The sequence below is a fragment of the Carassius carassius genome, chromosome 17 (assembly GCF_963082965.1).
Source record: "Carassius carassius chromosome 17, fCarCar2.1, whole genome shotgun sequence".
Taxonomy (NCBI): Eukaryota; Metazoa; Chordata; class Actinopteri; order Cypriniformes; family Cyprinidae; genus Carassius; species Carassius carassius.
Genome location: NC_081771.1, coordinates 22,918,218 through 22,937,030, shown reverse-complemented (window position 1 = coordinate 22,937,030; position 18,813 = coordinate 22,918,218). Strand labels below are relative to the sequence as shown.

The 18,813-nt window shown below is 38.2% G+C and overlaps 1 protein-coding gene across 5 annotated transcripts in view; it reads right to left on the bottom strand.

Moving 5' to 3' along the window:
• The window catches only part of LOC132161329 (histone-lysine N-methyltransferase SETD5-like), a 33,741-nt gene extending 15,613 nt beyond the window's left edge, over positions 1-18,128 (bottom strand). For 3 of the 5 annotated variants that reach the window (XM_059571295.1, XM_059571296.1, XM_059571297.1), the window contains exons 1-2: positions 17,669-18,128; positions 2,383-2,622 (exon numbers count right to left, since the gene is read on the bottom strand). In XM_059571295.1, the coding sequence (XP_059427278.1) occupies positions 2,383-2,453 (71 nt within the window). In that variant the 5' untranslated portion in view covers positions 2,454-2,622; positions 17,669-18,128. The remainder of the gene's footprint in view (positions 1-2,382; positions 2,623-17,668) is intronic. The other 2 variants (XM_059571298.1, XM_059571299.1) reach the window with 2 other exon arrangements.
• Positions 18,129-18,813: the final 685 nt, after the last annotated feature.

The window sequence follows — 18,813 nt, the reverse complement described above, 5'->3', positions numbered from 1 at the left end:
CAGAGCTCACATGCTGAAACACAAAAACTAAATTGATGCAATATGCACATTCCACTAAGGAAACTCCTTGTAAAAGTAACCTAAGATGAGGAGGCAGCTCTAGTGGAATAACAAGTGACTACACCAGGCTATGTGCCACTGGGCCCTTTCAGTAGGCTAGAGTGATAACTTCCACAATCCAATAAACAGCCTCTGTTTTGACATGGGAGAACCTTTAAACACACTGTAAAAAACATCTGATCCGTCGGAGACTGGTTGCATCTAGAGAACAAATTCCAACCTGAAGCATAGCGTTATCATGTAAGGTAGCTCTAGTGCTAGTAATGGTTTGAACAACAGCAGGTTCACAATCCACTAGAACAGTGGCTTTCAAATTTAAACTGGGTCAATTGGCGGGAGCTCCAGGAACACTGTACTAGAATAAGTCTGGACCCAAGGGTGAAACTCAGGTTGTTGGCGGAAAAAAACACAGCCATCCATTTAAATTTCTGTGGTGAAGTTAACACATATTACCCAGTAAAAGACTGAGGAAGAGAGGTTACTATGGATCATCAGTCCATCAAGGTGCCACAGAGATCTCTGTGCTTGTGCAGAAAGATACTATGTAATTTAATAAAAGACTAAATTTAAAAGTGTGACAGGGGTTAGCAGAGTAGGAAGTTAAGTCATTCAAGAGACAGTAAATTCTGCCTCAGCTGGCTAGACTCCTTTGCCATCGCAAACCACAAACAACACTGAGTAGTCACATCGGATGCGAAAATCCACATCTGCCTCACTGCATGAGTGAAACATCCATTCTCCAGTTTGAAACTGATTTCTGTAAGAAGCTGCTGCTACCTGATTGCCTGACACTGGATGTCAGAAATTCCAACTATTGCAACTATCAATGTACAAATTCAACCCTACTCCTTTGCATTCTTTTAAATCAGTTAAGAGAGCACCCTGTGACATATCAATTTTCTCTTGGTCAAATGTCTTCATGTGATATGATTTCGCAGGGCAGAGTTCACCAAACATGATCTTGCATTTCCACGCTCCCGCATTTGCTTGAAAAATAAAAGAATACAAGCAAGTGCTGCCTGCAGCAGCTTGAGGTGGAGCAGGCCATGCAGAATCACTGAAAAGGCATACTCATTATCCTTATAACTTGAGCAAGAAGCTGCGAGACACAGTAAGAAAATTGTATGGTATCCCAATTAATATGGCATGGAAACAGGCACTTATTGTCTCATTTATAGATAGACCCATCTTCTGAACATGTTCCAGAAACAGCCTAGTGTTACATACTAGGGTTGGACCAATAGACGATGCAATCGTCCATTGCCGATGGCTGATAGACATCATGATGTCATGCCGGCATTGTGATAAACCTTCTTGGCTTATTTTTAAATCCTCCGACGTTTTTCTTTACAAATCCTCGTTTTGTGCTTCTAATTCGTGACCAGCGTTTTGTTTTGTTCTCGCTCCGCGCTCGTCACAAACCACGCAGTGCTGCCGAACAACAACATCTGCCTGAACGTCTTCCGGTTTCCCAAGTCAGCAGAAGTGAGAAAAAAAAATGTTTATTATGTTTGAAATTTGGATATTTTCTTACAAAAATGCATGGATTCACTACAGGGGCCCTTTATTCACCCCCCGGAGCAGTGTTTTATTACAGATGCACGCACTTAATTTCACGTCTTCTGAACGGTTTACAACAAACACCTGCTTACCCCCATTGAAAGGCTTGGAAGGGCAAGGACAAAATTTTACATAACTACTATTGGATTATTCTGAAAGAAGAAAGTCACATACACCAAGGATGCTTCGAGGGTGAGTAGAAGATGGAAAAAGATCGAAAGCTTGTGGAACCTTTTAACAGAAAGAATGGGGTGAAAAAGAATTTATGCATTAACAGTAAAAAAAACAGTTTTTGACATGCCATCTGTGAATTTGTAGCACTGATTGATTGATTGGCCATTTTTAATTCAGTATATTCATGCAAAACAAAATGATTAGGTCTATTTTTCTCAGTCTAAACTAATAAATTTGCCTTTGCCTTATTTCTCTGTAACGGATACTCTTAACCATGGAGAAAAAAAATGCACTAAATAAACAACTCTCATTTACCCCCATCCACTGAATAAATGCATGTTCTGGTGCCAGACCTCATTCTTGGCCAGTGCTCAGCTGGGTGGATTAAAGCCTGTTTCAAACTGACTCTGCACGTCGCAAAAGACTTGACATGACAGGTTTTATTGTAGTGTGTTATGTGACAATAGTCCAAAATACACTAAAACTAATTTTCTGCTGTGGAAACCAATGTTTTGGGTTGAGAATAGGCACCAACCAGGAACCTATAAAGGCACCATGTTGAAGGAAGGGCTCAGAACAGAAACTTACTCTGATCCAGCGGCCATATCGGTGTAAGGTGTCTCGGGTGTGGTAACTCCCAGTGTGATTACTATGCTCATGACGTCAAGTGCAGCAACGCAGGGAAGGGGGTGGGGGTGGGGGTGGGGGCGGGAAGGGGGTTAGGGGAGGGAGAGGGGAGGGAAGAGGAGAATCAAGGGCTCCTAATGGCAGCAGCGAAGCACTCCTCAGATGGGGCGCTGCTATACCACACCACGCACATCAGGAGTCCTGAAACCATAGACCACACAAAAGAGAGGGAGAGAGGATTAAGTATATATCATGTGTAAACCCAACCTTAAAGGAACACTCCACTTTAAAAAAATAAAATAAAATAAAATATGCTCATTTTCCAACTCCCCTATAGTTAAACAATTGAATTTTACCATTATGAATCCATTCAGTCGATCTCCAGGTTTGATGATAGCACTTTTAGCTTGGATTAGCATAGATCATTGAATCTGAATATACCGTTAGCATCTCGCTCAAAAATGACTCAATGACTCAATTACACAGTGCCTGAAAATAGTCCCTGACTTTAACTTATATTAACTAACTAATATTGTAATTTAAATTGAGCTGGCTGAGTTACAGAAACAGCAGATAATGCAAAAGATGATTCATGTCACCCTCAATTTACTAAAAAGCAGTGCTGTAGAAGTGAATATAGAATTATTTTCTGCACACACAGAACAAAAAATGGTGCGAACCCGACCTAATAATACCAATCTCACAGAACATCCATCTTTTGCTCATCCTGAATTATAAGAGTTTAGATTTTGAGATCAACAATTGTAAAGCAAGCTACATAGGCTGATATTCCTCAGCAAATACAAACTTTGTATTTACAAAAAATGCAAAAAGTTCGTGTTGAGTCGAACTTTAGCACAAAGGATGCATCGTGCAATATTACATAAGCTTAAATATACTGTGATCATTTGGTTTGTAAAGGCAATGAAAATAAGCATAATTATTTGCACACTAAATAAAACAAATAGGACTGGGTACTGTGATAAATAAATAAATAAATACAAAAAATAAAATCTCTCAACTAATACTGTAAACTAAACAACTATACAATAAAACCATGTCAGTAGGTAGATTATTAAAGTAACTTGTCAACAAACACTGAAATTATACACAAGGCAGTTTTTATAATGAATAATAGAAGTGCATAATAAAAATGTGTTATATTCATATTGCTACTCAAGGTTGTGGTTTAAATATAAACAGATACAGTGGATATCAAATGTTTTTGTCATGATTTATTCAGACGTTAATGGTGCATGGTATTTCACATGAGCTGTGGTTTTGCATGTTGATATCCACATAATTTTCTCCCTGGGTCAATAATGATCTTGGGTAGTAGGCTAATTTAGACATGTGTATGAACAGCAGCCTGACAACTGACAAAAGAGAAAAGTCTCACAAGTTTCTAACAATGCTATATTACAATATAACTTTCAGTGAAGTTACATTAAAACCAAGTGTATTTAAAAAAAAACTAAATTTAAATAAATGTAATATTTGTCTTAAAATACAAAGTATATGCTGCAATACTGTATACATACCACACATCTGCATACTTGGAGTCAAGAAGCAATTAGCTTATTGAATTAAGTACTCTGATGGCACAAGAATTTGGGCAATGACTGTCATATGTGAACAGCCAGTCAGTTGAATAATGCCCAACAAAGCTTAAGTATATGAGGCGAAGTAGTGGCATGCCTTTATAAAGACCAAGTCTATCCCTCATAGTCTTGTTTTCATTTGTGTAATATTTAACATAGCATTCACACTGATTTAAGGTCTATAGCTTCCATGGGTTCTAAATGATTTAGACTGAAAGATGCATAACATTGAGAATTCAGAGCAATCAAGACCATTTTGTCTGATTGCTTTAACCCAGAGGCTGCGCAACAAACAATCATTATCTGTCTTTAGATGTCTGTACATTATCCATTACAGAATAAAAAATAAATAAATAAAATAAAAGAGTAAAAAACAAATCATTTACTGACAAATAGGAGAAATGTATGTTTTAATTTTTTTAACAAAACATTCAATATAATTATTTTATTTATTTATTTATTTATTTCAAATCAATTTATTAAAAGTAAAAAGTATTTTTTTTCCCCTCACCATATGTTTTATTGTTACCAAATTATGTGGTTTAGCATGTCTAATCATTATGCATAAAAACAGAATTTATTCAAATGAAATGTATATTTAAAATAGCCTTATGATTTGTTTAACTCAGAAATGCTGTGTTGTGTATTTAAGATTTTCTGGTTATCAAATGAAGGCATAATACATTCATTTTATTTATCTTTAAATAACTGAAAATTAATAAAACTTAATTTTTTGGCAAACAAAGAGGATTTAATATTAACAATAAAACATGGAAGAAATGTTGTCTGATTATTCCTTAAAAAAAGAGTTTTAATAATTTTAGTAGTAGTAGTACTAACAGTATTAGTAGTACTATGTACATTCTACTGAATAATCTTTCTGGCACAGAGATAACTAGTTTAACTCGTATGAATCAGTAAAATGACATGCAGTGACTCTCAGAGCAGTTTTGGAGATGATGTTCATGTATTTATCTCCTCATTTAGTGAGAAGACGGACTCTGAAACCACGCGAGCGTAACGCACAACTCGGTTTAGTAACCATGTGTCATTAACACAGACACGCAGAGCATGCAGGATTAATGTATAAATAGCCTTTTTGTGGCTTAATATTTACAGATATACTAGTCCATATTTAAGCGTAGCGGACGGGCACGCAGGGTAGTGTTAGAAAGCTCCGTCAGTTTCTTTCACTTTCTCTATAGTGAGCAGAGGAGAAAAGAAAAAATTGTTGTGTGTGTGTGTATGTATATATATATATATATATTAATCGCATGCGATTAATTTTTGTCTGGTTTAACGTGTCAAAATATTTAACGCAATTAACGCAGCATCCGTATTTTCTGCCATCCGTTGGATAGCTTTACATTATGATCATGCTCTTATTCATTTAAATGCTTTTAAACATTTCAAGCACGGCAAGACAAAAGAGAATGCGCTGTCTGTGAATGCCCTTATGTGACACATACACACGTACACACACACACAATGCATAGACAGGGCGCCAGAATCCAGTTCTCTTAAGCGCTTGTACTAACAATAAACATCCCAAAGTGCCAGTTTTGTCAATTATCCTCATAAGAGCAATCTTAAATGATTTATATAAAGTCTAAAATGAACAAAAAGAGTTGTGAGAGAATGAGGCGAGATCCATAGACAGTATATAAACGGTGAGATCCGCGTGTCTGTCTGCTCTTAAAGGGACAGCTGCCAATAAAGCTTCCTGTCAGTAAAGTTAAAGAACAAAGGGAACAGAAAAAATGACTCGCTGCTCTTGACTAAATAACTTTTGTAGTTTTAATAAGTATTAACTATTTAATTTATAGTTTATGCAGTGCAGACTGCATATAACTTTGATAACTTTATTAAATTTCTGTATATTTCCTAACTGTTAAGACAGGAAGGGCAGGAGTAAACATGACATTTATTATGGGTTCATGTTAGCATTGTTTTAAGTTTACCTAAATTAAAAACTGTTATATTTTTGAAGCCTAATAATAAATGTAAAAAAATAAAAAAAAATCAGTAGCTGTATTAATATCAGTAATACTGGCCTTCATTCATAAAAAGATGCCATTTAAACAAGTATTTAAAATATACTGTCTTTATGTTGTTTCTACATTAATTTGATTAACTGTGAAATTATTACATTAAAAAATATATTAAAAACTTACAAAAACATTTCTTTTTTTTTAATTGCGATTAATCACAGAAAAAATGTGTGATTAATCTAGTTAAAGTTTTTAATCGATTGACAGCACTAATATATATATATATATATATATATATATATATATATATATATATATATATATATATATATATATATATATATATATATATATTTGTTATGTTATTTTGGCAGGAATGTGGTGTAAATACACACACACACACACACACACACACACACACACCAAAATAACGGTTACATCTTGTGGACTGTAAAGCCTTCTAACTGGATCATTCATGACATGATGTTATTCCATTTTCCCTGTCAGTGCTGCAAAGAATGCAGCGTGCCATTTCGAAAATCAGAGACATCTGGCTTTTCTAGCAGACAATTCTGCATCGAATTCAAACTTCTGTGCTGTTTTGAGCCAAGATAGTGCAGTTCTAGTGCTGCTACCCTGTTTTGTAACACCCTGAGCATTTGCCATTTTATTTTTTTTCCAAATGTAACAAATGACAGCTAATAGTAAAATTTGTGGCACCATTTTAATTTTTGGCTCACCAGAAAGAAAAAAATGTCTCAAGACCCTGACAACACTGTAAAAAGCAAATTACTGAGCAGATAAGTTTTCTTGTTTGGCACTCATTAACTTACGTCTGTGAAATTTAACAAAGGCTTGGTTGCTGTCAGGACGAAATTTTATGCAAAATGAAAATAATTGCATGACTTTTTAACATTAATACTACAAAACATTAAGAGTACAAAATAGCAATGCACCACTTTTTCAAAATACAACACCATTGCTTTTCCTTTTGTTACTTTCTGATACAAACACCTGTATTTTTATTGCATTTGCAATTGTTTTAAATATTGGGCACAGAAACAAAAATATAATTAATCATTAGTCAGTGTAATTTGTTTTGCAAACAGAGGTTCCCTTTAGTTATTTTTACACTTAATTATGCCAGTTAAAAAAGTATTATTTTCACTGTTTATTGTAAAACTCATATTTTATCTGTAATAGCTCATAGGGTTGACGTTATATCGAGTTTGTATCGATATACAGTAGTTTGATACGAGCGCATATGAAAATATAGCGAAGGACACAAGACTGATGCGGAGAAAGTGCATACTCCAATTTGTTCTAAACATATGCCCCTAGCGGACGACTGTCGAGCACAAATAAATCCAAACACAAAATAAAATCCAGGCCTGGTCCTCTCTCGTCCTTGACTGTCGTCACTTCTTGTTTGTATCCTTCCGATCTCTCTGTGGGACACGAGACCGGTGTGTGGAGCATGTGTCACTCATTTACAAATCACTCCACTGGCCTCGCTCCGTTCCCACGGCTCTCGGCCCCACCCCACTCATCACAGCTATTGTTTCGTTTTGCATATTAGTTTAAGGCTCGACCCGTGGTATGGTCTGAGAGAAAGGCTGTGTGTGCCGCTGACAGAGACAATGCTACTCGCACTGTTTAATGTGTTTGAGATGTGCCGTCTTCCTGAATGCATAACTTATTTTTCACAGGTATATTCTCCATCCGTAAAGGTAAGAAAACTAAAAAGAATTTTTCATTAATTCAGAAGTGAATAAGACTTCTGCTTTGGGGTTCTCCTCTAAATTTCATTTCAGTGAACGAGTGCCACAGTGCCCATGCGCAACAAACAGACAGAGCTCAATTAAATAGGAGTGCAGAAATTCTGACAAAAATATACATTTCGCAGAAATATTTGTAGTTCGACAATAAACGTGAAATGTAGAATTTTAAACCTACAAGTAAGTCTATTTTTAAGATGGCACTGACTGTAAAGTGACTGAAATGGGGTAATCAAAATTGCCTAACATTTATTTCTAATTTATTTCCATTTTAAGTTTAGTGAATTTACCTTCCGCTTTAAAAGCCTTATTTTAGTTTTTAAATTGCAGTGTTACGATTAGGGCTGAAACGATTCCTCGAGTAACTCGATTACAAAAAATGATCGAGGCAAATTCCTCTGCCTCGAAGTCTCTTTTAATTTATTTTAAATCTCACGTCAGGTTCTTTCGCAATGATTTTTTTAATGTGACAACGCGTTTACGTCACCCACAAAGCGGAAGGAGACACAAGCGCTGAGTCTGAAATCGCATACTGCAAGGAGTCAGCAGTGTTTTGATTTGAGGGCGCGGGCAAACGTAAAGAGAACGTCGTGGCGTGTGTCCATTTCCGCGATGCAGAAAACCTGGAGGGAATCGCGGAATCCAGTCAAAAAAACGGATTTTACAGTTTAACGCGGAATGGCACGGAATTTGCCAAATTTTGAATTAATCAAAAATAGGTCATTGCACTTACATCAAATCACGATATGGACTAATATCTGTAAATATTAAGCCGGAACTGTCTATTTAAATATGAATCCTGTATGTTCTGCGTGTCTCTGTTAATGAATTTGAGTAGAAGCGCGACTTCTTTTATTAACACACTGAAGTACACGTGACGCTCTCTGTAATTTCAGCGTCGGCTGTCTCACTAAATAAGGACGTGAACACATGAACAACATCTCCGGAACTGCTCTGACAGTCACTTCATGAGCATTTGACCGTTTGATTTGAGTAAAACTAGCTTCACATCACATACACAGAACTGTAAAGGTACGTCAACCCGTCAAAATAAAAGTCCAGTTGTTTTAAGGTTTAATCACACATTTTTCCGTGTTTTATTTTTAATAGTAAATCCCCTTTGTTTACCAAAAAGTTACGTTTGCTTAATTTTTAATAATTAAAAGATAAATTAAATTAATGTTTTATGTGTTTAATGTTTAATGTGCATCTCAGAAAATGCGTTATTTTAAACCCCAACTGAATGGCACTTAAATGCACTTAATTCATCTGTCAACTATATTGTCATTGTTCACAGTACAAGTACAGACAGAGAAACAATGGGTAATAATTAAATGTTTATTTTTGAAGCATGCATTGCATTTTATGCATTTAAAAATGCATTTTATTTTCTCTTGCATAATTAATATTGCACTTTAAGTAAAAACACATTTTATCCGATTACTCGATTAATCGATGGAATTTTTGGTAGAATACTCGATTCCTAAAATATTCGATAGCTACAGCCCTAGTTACGATGTTAGAATGAAATGTGATTTTAACCTTTTTTTGCACCTAATATCAAGGCTTACATGTTTATGTTCACTTTATTTGTTTTCATAGCCTTTAATATGTTGGCCTATTGTTTTGTTGGAAAACATTGGGAGGTTAAGTGAAATACATATATTATTAAAAACTGATTTTTTTTTTATTATTGAATTACAAAAATATTTATACTGTATATCGCAAATCGGCCAAAAATAAAATAAAATACAGATATGAATTTTTGCCCATATCGCCCAGCCCTAATAGCACAGCACACATATAGAGCTGTTCACATTTCCCTGTAATAATTTAGAGAACCACTGTTTATACATAAATCACATAACAGCTAATGTTTTTTCTTACATATAAATGTTTAAATTAAAATGACGTATGCTAAGTGAGCAATCAGCACTGAAAATAATTCAACAGAAATACACACTTCTCTCTCCTTCTCTTTACCATCAAGTAATGTTAGTAAGTTTGTAGTGTTAATGTTAGTAGTTTCTTTGTTATTTGACATATCGGACCAAACTACAAACTTTTCAGCAATGTCTGTGTGGAAAAGAACGCGTCTGTGTCTTTGCTTGCCCATCTATTCAGTGTTGCTTGACTTATCAGCTCACACACTGCAGCTATACATGATGAATGAATATTTAATTTGTTTAATATTCTATTAATTAGATATGGACATCCTTAATCTGATATCTCCATTCTTCTCTATGTTTGTTCTGTTGTCTGTGTTTCTTTGTCTAGACACAAAGACTGTAAACACACCGTGTGGTATCGGTTTGTGGTAACAATGTGTTTTAAGAAGAACAAGTACATGTGCAGAATATTGTGCATGATACTGATAACAGTAATTGGTATCATTGGATCACTCACACAAATGTAAAATGTAAGTTATGAGCTGACAAGGGGCGGGGGGAGATACCACACTTATGTCATATAATATTTAATTTAAAAAATAAACTGTGCTTGTAACATTTTGTGAAAATTATTATTATTATTTTTTTTTTAACTCAAGATCACTTTCTTTGACAGCACAAAGTCTATCTCACCTGGAACATAATATTGGTTCTCTTTCATCATCTCGTGTTCGAGATCCACCTATGGGAAGGGCATCCGTACCTGACCTCTGCAGAAGCATCCAATTGCACCAAGTCTGGCTAGACAGACAGAAGAGCGCAGCCAATGCCAGGTAAGGCCCCGCCCCCTTACCAAGGGATAATAAAGGCTGCAGCGCTGCTACTATCCAGTTGACATTCGCTTCTCGCGATCTCTGCATTGACACAGTTTGGTTGGATTGTGCTGCTCACCTTCAGGAGGACATATCGATTGATCAGCCTCTGCCAGAGTCGTCTTCTCAGCCTTCTGCTGTGTTCTGCATTCAGAGCCGCCCGCGCTCTCGTCGTTTTCACCTGCTCCCACGGCTGCCGCCACGGATTTTTTCGATTTCTTCTCCGGTATGTCGCTTTCTAAACCTATCGCTTCTCAACATTGAGTGGCCGGCTCCACAGAGTGCCACCGACCAGGAGAGGGATATTTATAAAGGAAAAGTGTTGGGACCTCCTCCCGGTCCGAGGAAACAACTCTTCCCCATCCTTCCAGCGAGCGCTAAGCACATGAGGCACAATTGGGGCGACCCGCTCGACTTCAAACACAGCCTTACGGGCCTTGAAGTAAAGGATATGGTAGCTCATGGTATGGGTTCCTACACTGGCCAGGGTGAGAGAGCAGGGCCTGTCTCTCATTCTGATAGCACCCAGGTGGCCCAAAGCACCATGTCTGGCAGAGATAATCCCTGTTATATGCTGAGCCGTGGCACAGCCACCCCCCCCCCCCCGCACGGACCTATTGTCCCAAGCGAACGGGGAGATTTAATACCCACACCCGGACAGGGTGGCTCTTTGGGCTTGGCCCGTGAGAGGATGAACCTAAGCGCACTGGGGCTTTCGACGGGTGTGATTGCTACTATACAGAATGCCAGGGCCGTTTCTACGCGATTCTTGTATGGCAGTAAGTGGCAAGTGTTCGAAGGGTGGTGTGATGGGCATGGTCTCACATCTTATCAGTGCTCAGTTCCTGATATTTTGTGTTTCCTCCAAGACCTCTTGGAAAAAGGCAGGTCTTTTTCGACAATTAAGGTCTACTTGATTTCGGCCTGTCATGTGGGTTTTGAGGGCTCAACAGTCGGGCAGCATCCTCTAATCCGCAGATTTATGAAGGGTGCCCATCACCGCTTGCCAGTCATCAGGAGAACTGTTCCTGAGTGGGACCTCTCCATGGTGTTAGAGGCTCTGTCTCAATATCCTTTTGAACCTCTTGGAAGTATTTCCCTAAAGCTGCTGTCCTTCAAGACAGCTTTGCTCTTGGCCTTGGCATCAGCCAAATGTGTCAGTGAGCTACATGCACTTTTAGTTCATCCCTCGTGCACTAAATTCTCTCTTAGTTGAGATATGGTTTCCCTTAAGCCTAATCCGGCCTTCATGCCAAAGTGCTTCCCTGGGTTCACTTCGGAGGTGTTGGAGCTGTCCACTTTTCACCCTCCACCTTTCCACCTCCCCGGAGGATGAGAGGCTAAATGCTCTGTGTCCCGTCTGTGCTTTACGGACATATATGAACAGGACCATTGTTTTCCGGAAGAGCGACCAGCTCTTTATTTCATGGGCACCCCCTCATGGAGGGTATCCTATTTCTAAGCAACGCCTCTCACATTGGCTTGTGAATGCTATAGCTTTGGCTTATGAATCAAAGGGAATGCAGCCACCAGGGGACATCAGAGCTCATTCCACGAGGGGCATTGCTACCTCTTGGGCTTTGTTTAGGGGAGTGTCGCTAAAGGACATCTGCTCCGCTGCCAGTTGGGCTTCTCCTCATACCTTTGTGCGTTATTACCGGCTGGATGTCACCAGTATCTCGGTAGCACATTCGGTTTTAGGGGTGGGGTCTTCTTAGCCCTTCCCTGCAACCCCGTTGGAAGTGATGAAGAAGGAGTGAATGGGCCGGCTGGCCAAGCACATCCCTGTCACGAAGCATGTTTTTACATTCCTTTTCTGGGTGTATTTATATGCACATTGGTTATCATGTATGTGATGCTAACATTTTTCATGTGCTGCATATGCACAGCAGTCACGATTGTGCATCAGTATCGCAGATTCATGAGTATGGGACGTGTCAGGCACCGCCTCCCTGGGGCGACTGTCCTTTTCTGGCTTTCAGGACTAGGGCTGCACGATTAACCTTTATCGCATCGATATTGAGGTTTTAACTCCCGCAATAACCTAACCTCAGGAGTCTGAGGTTTTTTCCCCCGCCTCTGACATTTGAGTGACAAACCTATTAGCCAATCAAAATGGTCGAATCTCACGTTCCTGGCTTGCTGGCCAATTAAAAATGGCAATGGAAAAACAAGGTTGTATGCAGTGCATCGGCTTTCTGTCAGCAGAAAAGCAGCTAACACACAACGTTTACCTCGAATTGTGCCAGAAAAAGCTTGTGTAACTGCGCAGAAATGGCCGAAGGCACTTCTTCAGTGACGGGAGAGGAAGCGGGGGAGCACTTGGTTAACAAGAAGGGTGATACTTCAGCTGTTTGTTCTTATTTTGGATTCGCGAAGAACGACGTGGAGCAAAAGAGTGCTAAATATAAAATATGTCGACGTGCCGTGGCCAGATCCAGAGGAAACACTACCAATCTATACCAGCATCTTAAAAATCACCACCGACAGCAATATGATGCATGCACAAAAAATGTGGATGAAGATGAAGCCACGACTAGCCATGGAAAAAGTAAGCAACCAAGCATTAAAACTGCATTCGCTTCTGTTACGCCATATGAAAAGTCCTCAAGAAGGCACATTGAAATCACGACGGCTATAACACGTTATATCGCAAAAGAAATGATTCCCCTGAATACAGTCTCAGTTATTTTAAAATGTGTGTGCACTGTGCAATATAACAGTTTCATGTTCAGTAAATGGCAGTGGACTACAGAATTATTTTGTTTTTCTAATTGTAAATCTAAATCTAATAAGAATTCATTTTCTATTTTTCAGTGTTTAAGATTGTTAAATTTAAAAATAAATGACCAAGTGGTTAAGTTCATTTCCATTATGTCTTATTCTTTGGTATTTTAGGTTCAGGTATTTAATAATCACGAAGCATCAAACAATCTCATTACCTCAATAACTATGTATGTAGTTTATTTAACCCTCTGTGTCGTAAAAGTAACAACATATTTTATTCATAATTTTAGGTTTTATGCACTTAAAAGTATTGAACGCAAAAATCGAAAATCGCATCGCAATATTTGTCAGAAAAACCGCAATTAGGTTTTTTTCTCAAAATCGTGCACCCCTATTCAGAACCTCACTGTGAGTGTATTGGGCAATCGGGGAGCTGTCCATGTCTCTCCCATAGGTGGATCTCGAACACGAGATGATGAAAGAGAACAATAGGTTACTGTCGTAACCCCGGTTCTCTAACACATAGAGTGGAGAGCTCCACCAGCTTTGCCCCGCTTGCCACACGAGAAGCGAATATACTTACTGGAGAGTAGCAGCGCTGCAGCCATTATTATACCCCTAGGTAAGGGGGCGGGGCCTTACCTGGCATTGGCTGCACGCTTCTGTCTGTCTAGCCAGACTTGGTGCAATTGGATGCTTCTGCAGAGGTCAGGTACGGATGCCCTTACCATAGGTGGATCTCTCCACTCGATGGTTACGACAATAGCCTATTTTTCTTACATCCATTGACCACTTGTCAGTTGCTTTGGAATAACAGAAAACACACAAAAAAAAGCAAGTAAGTCCATATGAATTCACAAAAATCAAACACGAGGGCATGACTAAGTTTGGCATAGGCTAAAAATTGATACATGCAGGAAATACCCTTATGTAGCCTGGATACTGGAAATATTCCATCCCCATGACATCATGTTTAAGCATATATAGTCCAGATGTTATTTTTCAATGCAATAGTATACTTTTTTTAAGCCATGTGTACCCAACAAACTAGTTAAAAAGGAGAGTCGGGGGTCATCCTCTGTTGTGTGGTACACATCAAGAACCATTGGGTTTACAACAAAATGGGACTCACTGTGGCCATTTTCAATGATTCAATAACTAAAACATGAACCCTTCAACTAACTTCTATAAACATTGCTTATATTTTTTGACTGTATCACCAGAGACAAATGTGAATGTATTTTATTTAACTACATTCTCCATGCCAGCTTGTTTCAAGATGACTGATTCTGTGATCCACCCTTTCCAAATACAGAAGGAAAAAACTGTAAAGGAGCTAAAATGGCTGCACAGGGCTCACAGAAACGAGGCAAAAGAACCTTGACTGGCAAAGTGTGTATGGATACCACATTATATTCAGCTGCCTTTCAGGAAGAAAACATTGTTTATGCTACTAAAAGCCATTTTAAGATTGTGCATGTAGATGTTCCAAAGCACTGGTTAGGGAGGGAGGTAGGGAGGAATATATGAGGGAGGAATATATGAGAGAGAGAGAGAGAGAGAGAGAGAGAGAGAGAGGGAGAGACCAACAACACTCAAACGCATCTGATTGGTAGAGGGTCTCTGAAACCACCCAATCAGGAAGCAGAAGAGGAGCAGGCATCTCAGCAACTGTTTTTTAGTCTCGGTACATATAATAGCACAAGAGCTAAAGGCCACAGAAAACCAAAAGCAAACTATATTTTCTCCATTTAAATTAAAAACAAACAACAACAAAAATTAATACACAAAGAAATATTTTCCTTTTAAATTGCATTGATCACAATGAGCTCCAATGTATGTATGCATGGATTCAGAAATAGAAACCACCTCTAAAATGAGGCACGACAGAGCTCATGTATAAAAGAAATATCTAATTAACAAAAACTACAAATTACAAACTAAAAAAAACATTTGGCCAAAGCATACTGATTCTATGTTGTTAAAAAAAGGCATCACAACTGAAGATTGCATAATAGTCTTTTAAAAGCAATGCATGTCATAAAAACATTGAAACGGTTGCTGCCATCTTCATGATCAAAAATATTAAAAACATGTTTTAAGTCAATTTTTAAATGCATTACTTTGGCAAAAAATGATTTATACATTATATATTTATTTATACACACACACACACACACACACACAATAATAATAGAAACATAAATATATATATAGTTTTGATAAAAAAATACTTCGCATATTTGCCATTATGTCTTGATTTCTGGTACAGTTTCACTAAATTAACATATTCAGTTAAAACTTCACAGCTTTCTACATTTTTATACTAAATGCTTCAGTGCATTTACACTATTTTCATACATGCTAAACTACAAAAAAAAAAAAAAAAGTTTTGACTTTCAATACTTGTCCTTTGTCTCTGGACAAAGACACACGTTGACTTTAGATAACAAGTTGGGTGAGTCACAGAAAGATCAGGTTTCACATAGTTCAAGGCAGACGAAAATAAAACCTGAAAACATACTAGGAAAATGTCGGACAGCTCCAATCTTATGCTTGCTGTTGCCAAGCTCTCCAAGAACTACAAAAAAAAGACATTTCCTTTCTGAGGTCTTCAAACGAGAACCAGATACACACATATACACACACAGACTGTTTTTAAAAATATAATGTTTATGTACATTACCAGTCTTCATTTTTACTGAAGCTGTCAGACTTCCATTCGACCACCATTTAATACAAAATAAGACATATCCACCAGTCCCCTCCACCCCCCAACTCTATTTTTATACAAATAGTTTAACAGTTTCATTTACACTACAGTCATGTATTATCTAACCCAGTCCATGCAAAAAGCAGGTGGACACCATTTCAAGAATGTGTGAATTCTATCAGGCACTGTTATGGACAGTCTTTGTTTCGGGTCCTGATGATATCAAATTTTTCAGCGAGCAGACAGGACGGTATGCTGCCAGAGGACCTCTAAAATAATGTAACGTGTGTATACGTAAAAGTAACCCAAAGTATGGAGTGCGCGGCCTTGCTACAACAGCAGGCGTTTCCTCGCGGTTCATTTTACACAAATAACAAACAAATGTTTTCACACACACACACACATATATATATATATATATATATATATATATATATATATATATATATATATATATATGTGTGTGTGTGTGTGTGTATCCGCAGTAACGTGAGCGAATCATGTCGAGTTCCACTCGCTCACGGTTGCCTTCTCTTCCTTGTCGTTTCCACTCACTTGTTGTTGAAATAAAAATGGAGGCTAAAAAAGGAAAGGCGAGTTCCCCTTAGAAATACCACCCATTTCTCATGGATGGAGTTGGGGGTTGGTTGATGGGGGAGGCGGAGGTGAAGAATGAGAAAAGCAAGTCACGGTTCTTGGGGTTCGCTTTATTTTCGCTTCCAAACGAAAACACAGACCAGATCAAAAAATTATAAACACATCATAAACTTTTCTCATAGTAAACAAGATGAAAGCAGTCTATATCAAAAACAGATACATACGCTGACATACACTGCTCAACAGGATATCTGCTTATTCCGACAAACTATCTTCTTTTAGAACAGAAAAAAAATTAATCCACTTTGTAAGTCCAACAAAGTGCCTACATAAAGTTAAACGAAGCTAAGCCATACAGTTAAGCACCTTAATACACCATTCATTATCTGCATGCAGTTGATAAATTTGATTCTGACAAGCACGGATGTTGTAAATACAAATTGGCATATAGGTTTTCACACAGAAACTTGGTTCAAGTAAACTTACATTAAAATGCCCTGAGTCACAGTTTCTGCCAGAAAACCATTATCGTTTGTTTCTCTTATTATTTTCAAATTAAGATCACTGACGAAGACCGATTTTAGCATTTTAATGCATTACTTTACCGTGCTAGCATTTAAAACAGCCTCTTTCGGCTAAGCTAACGGCTAACTAAAATGATACCTTTGCTCACATGGACAGATAATTTATGTTGAGGAACACAAATACTGTGAACGTGATAAATGTGCAAACCATAAGACAGGCAGCATAACATTAGGCCGATCACTGAGTGTTCACAGCGAGAGAAAAAACAGTTCTTAGCACGAGGTTCTTGTCAAAGTGTGATTGTGATTATGGCTACATCAAGCTAACATGAAGATCAACCAACACGGCGTTACATCATTAAAATAATTTGATTTGATTCTTTAACGTGACATCAGAAACAATCAACCAAGAACAATTGAAACAGAAAAGCTACAGTGCGAGTTGATAAACGAGCTGATAAACTGAGCTCCCAACTTCTGCATCAACTTTACCTAGTTGATTAAAAAACAAGCTATTGCACTCAAAACCTTCGTGGAAATAACAAAATGCCTTACCTATAGCGTCCTTCCAGCGTAACTGAAATTCAAATGCCTTTTAACGTTAAAGGTGTTTAGTGTTTGAAAAAAATCCAACATCGATGTGAGGTAGAACAGCAGGCCTTCTCTTTGCGACCTCGGTGTTTCCTGTGAACTGTAAACCGCGAGGCTCTCGGGCTATCTTCAAAACTTCTCAGTGTCCCTTACACAAGAGTTGAAAGTTTCACATTTTCTCCCATTTAAGACACTGTGCGGTCTTCAAATGTTCGCGCTAAGTTGCTAAAGAATACATCAATATACAATGTTATTTTACAAAATTATAGTCGGTGTTTATATGGGTATGTACAGCACTTGGTGATTCAAGACTGTGATTCAATCTCATGTCCTTTACATTTGCAGTATTGCCCATCCCCCTCTCTACACCGGCATCGACCGCTGCTCCCAGCGAAGCCTACACACAACCATAATACAGGGTTTCCTCCACAGCGGAGCAGGGGTTCATTACGAGGGTGGACTTCCAGCTCTAGCCCGCGCCCTCTGGTATGCTATAGGGTAGAAATGTGTCAATCGCTGTAACAAATAGGAACGCGCATTTGCCGTTGGATCGCTGCTTAGCTAACTGTTGTCGTAGACCGAAAAGAGGCAGAGCCTTATTTTTTGGAGGTGGCTCACTTCTCTAGTCAGCATTTTGCAATGTGAGATGGCGTTGAGAGGCTGCAGGAGTTTTAAGTTTGGAAGACTAACAGCTAGTTAAAAAGGATACTCTGAAAAGAAGGGACCGAGGATTTGTGGAAAGATGTTGTGTTACTAAATAGACACGCCGTGGAGTTCAATGGTCTTTCATATAAGGGATTATTTTTTCTTTTATCCGTGTAAAAGGGAATAACAGTGTTCTGTTACACAGCTGTAGCAAGCAGCACGGGGTCTCCTGGGCGCTATCGCAGGGAGTGCGATACTAGAGCGTCAGCAGTTAACGTTACTGTGAGGAATATATGAGGCATCCAGGATTGGACTGAACGTTTGAATTGGTGCAGGATTTCATTCTATCCAAAATATGTAACCAGTTGGCGAACTGTGGTTCTTGATTTTAGAACGAGGAAGACGAGGGCAAACATGGGCCAAAATTATAAACCACTCTTAGAAGACCAACAAACCATATTAAT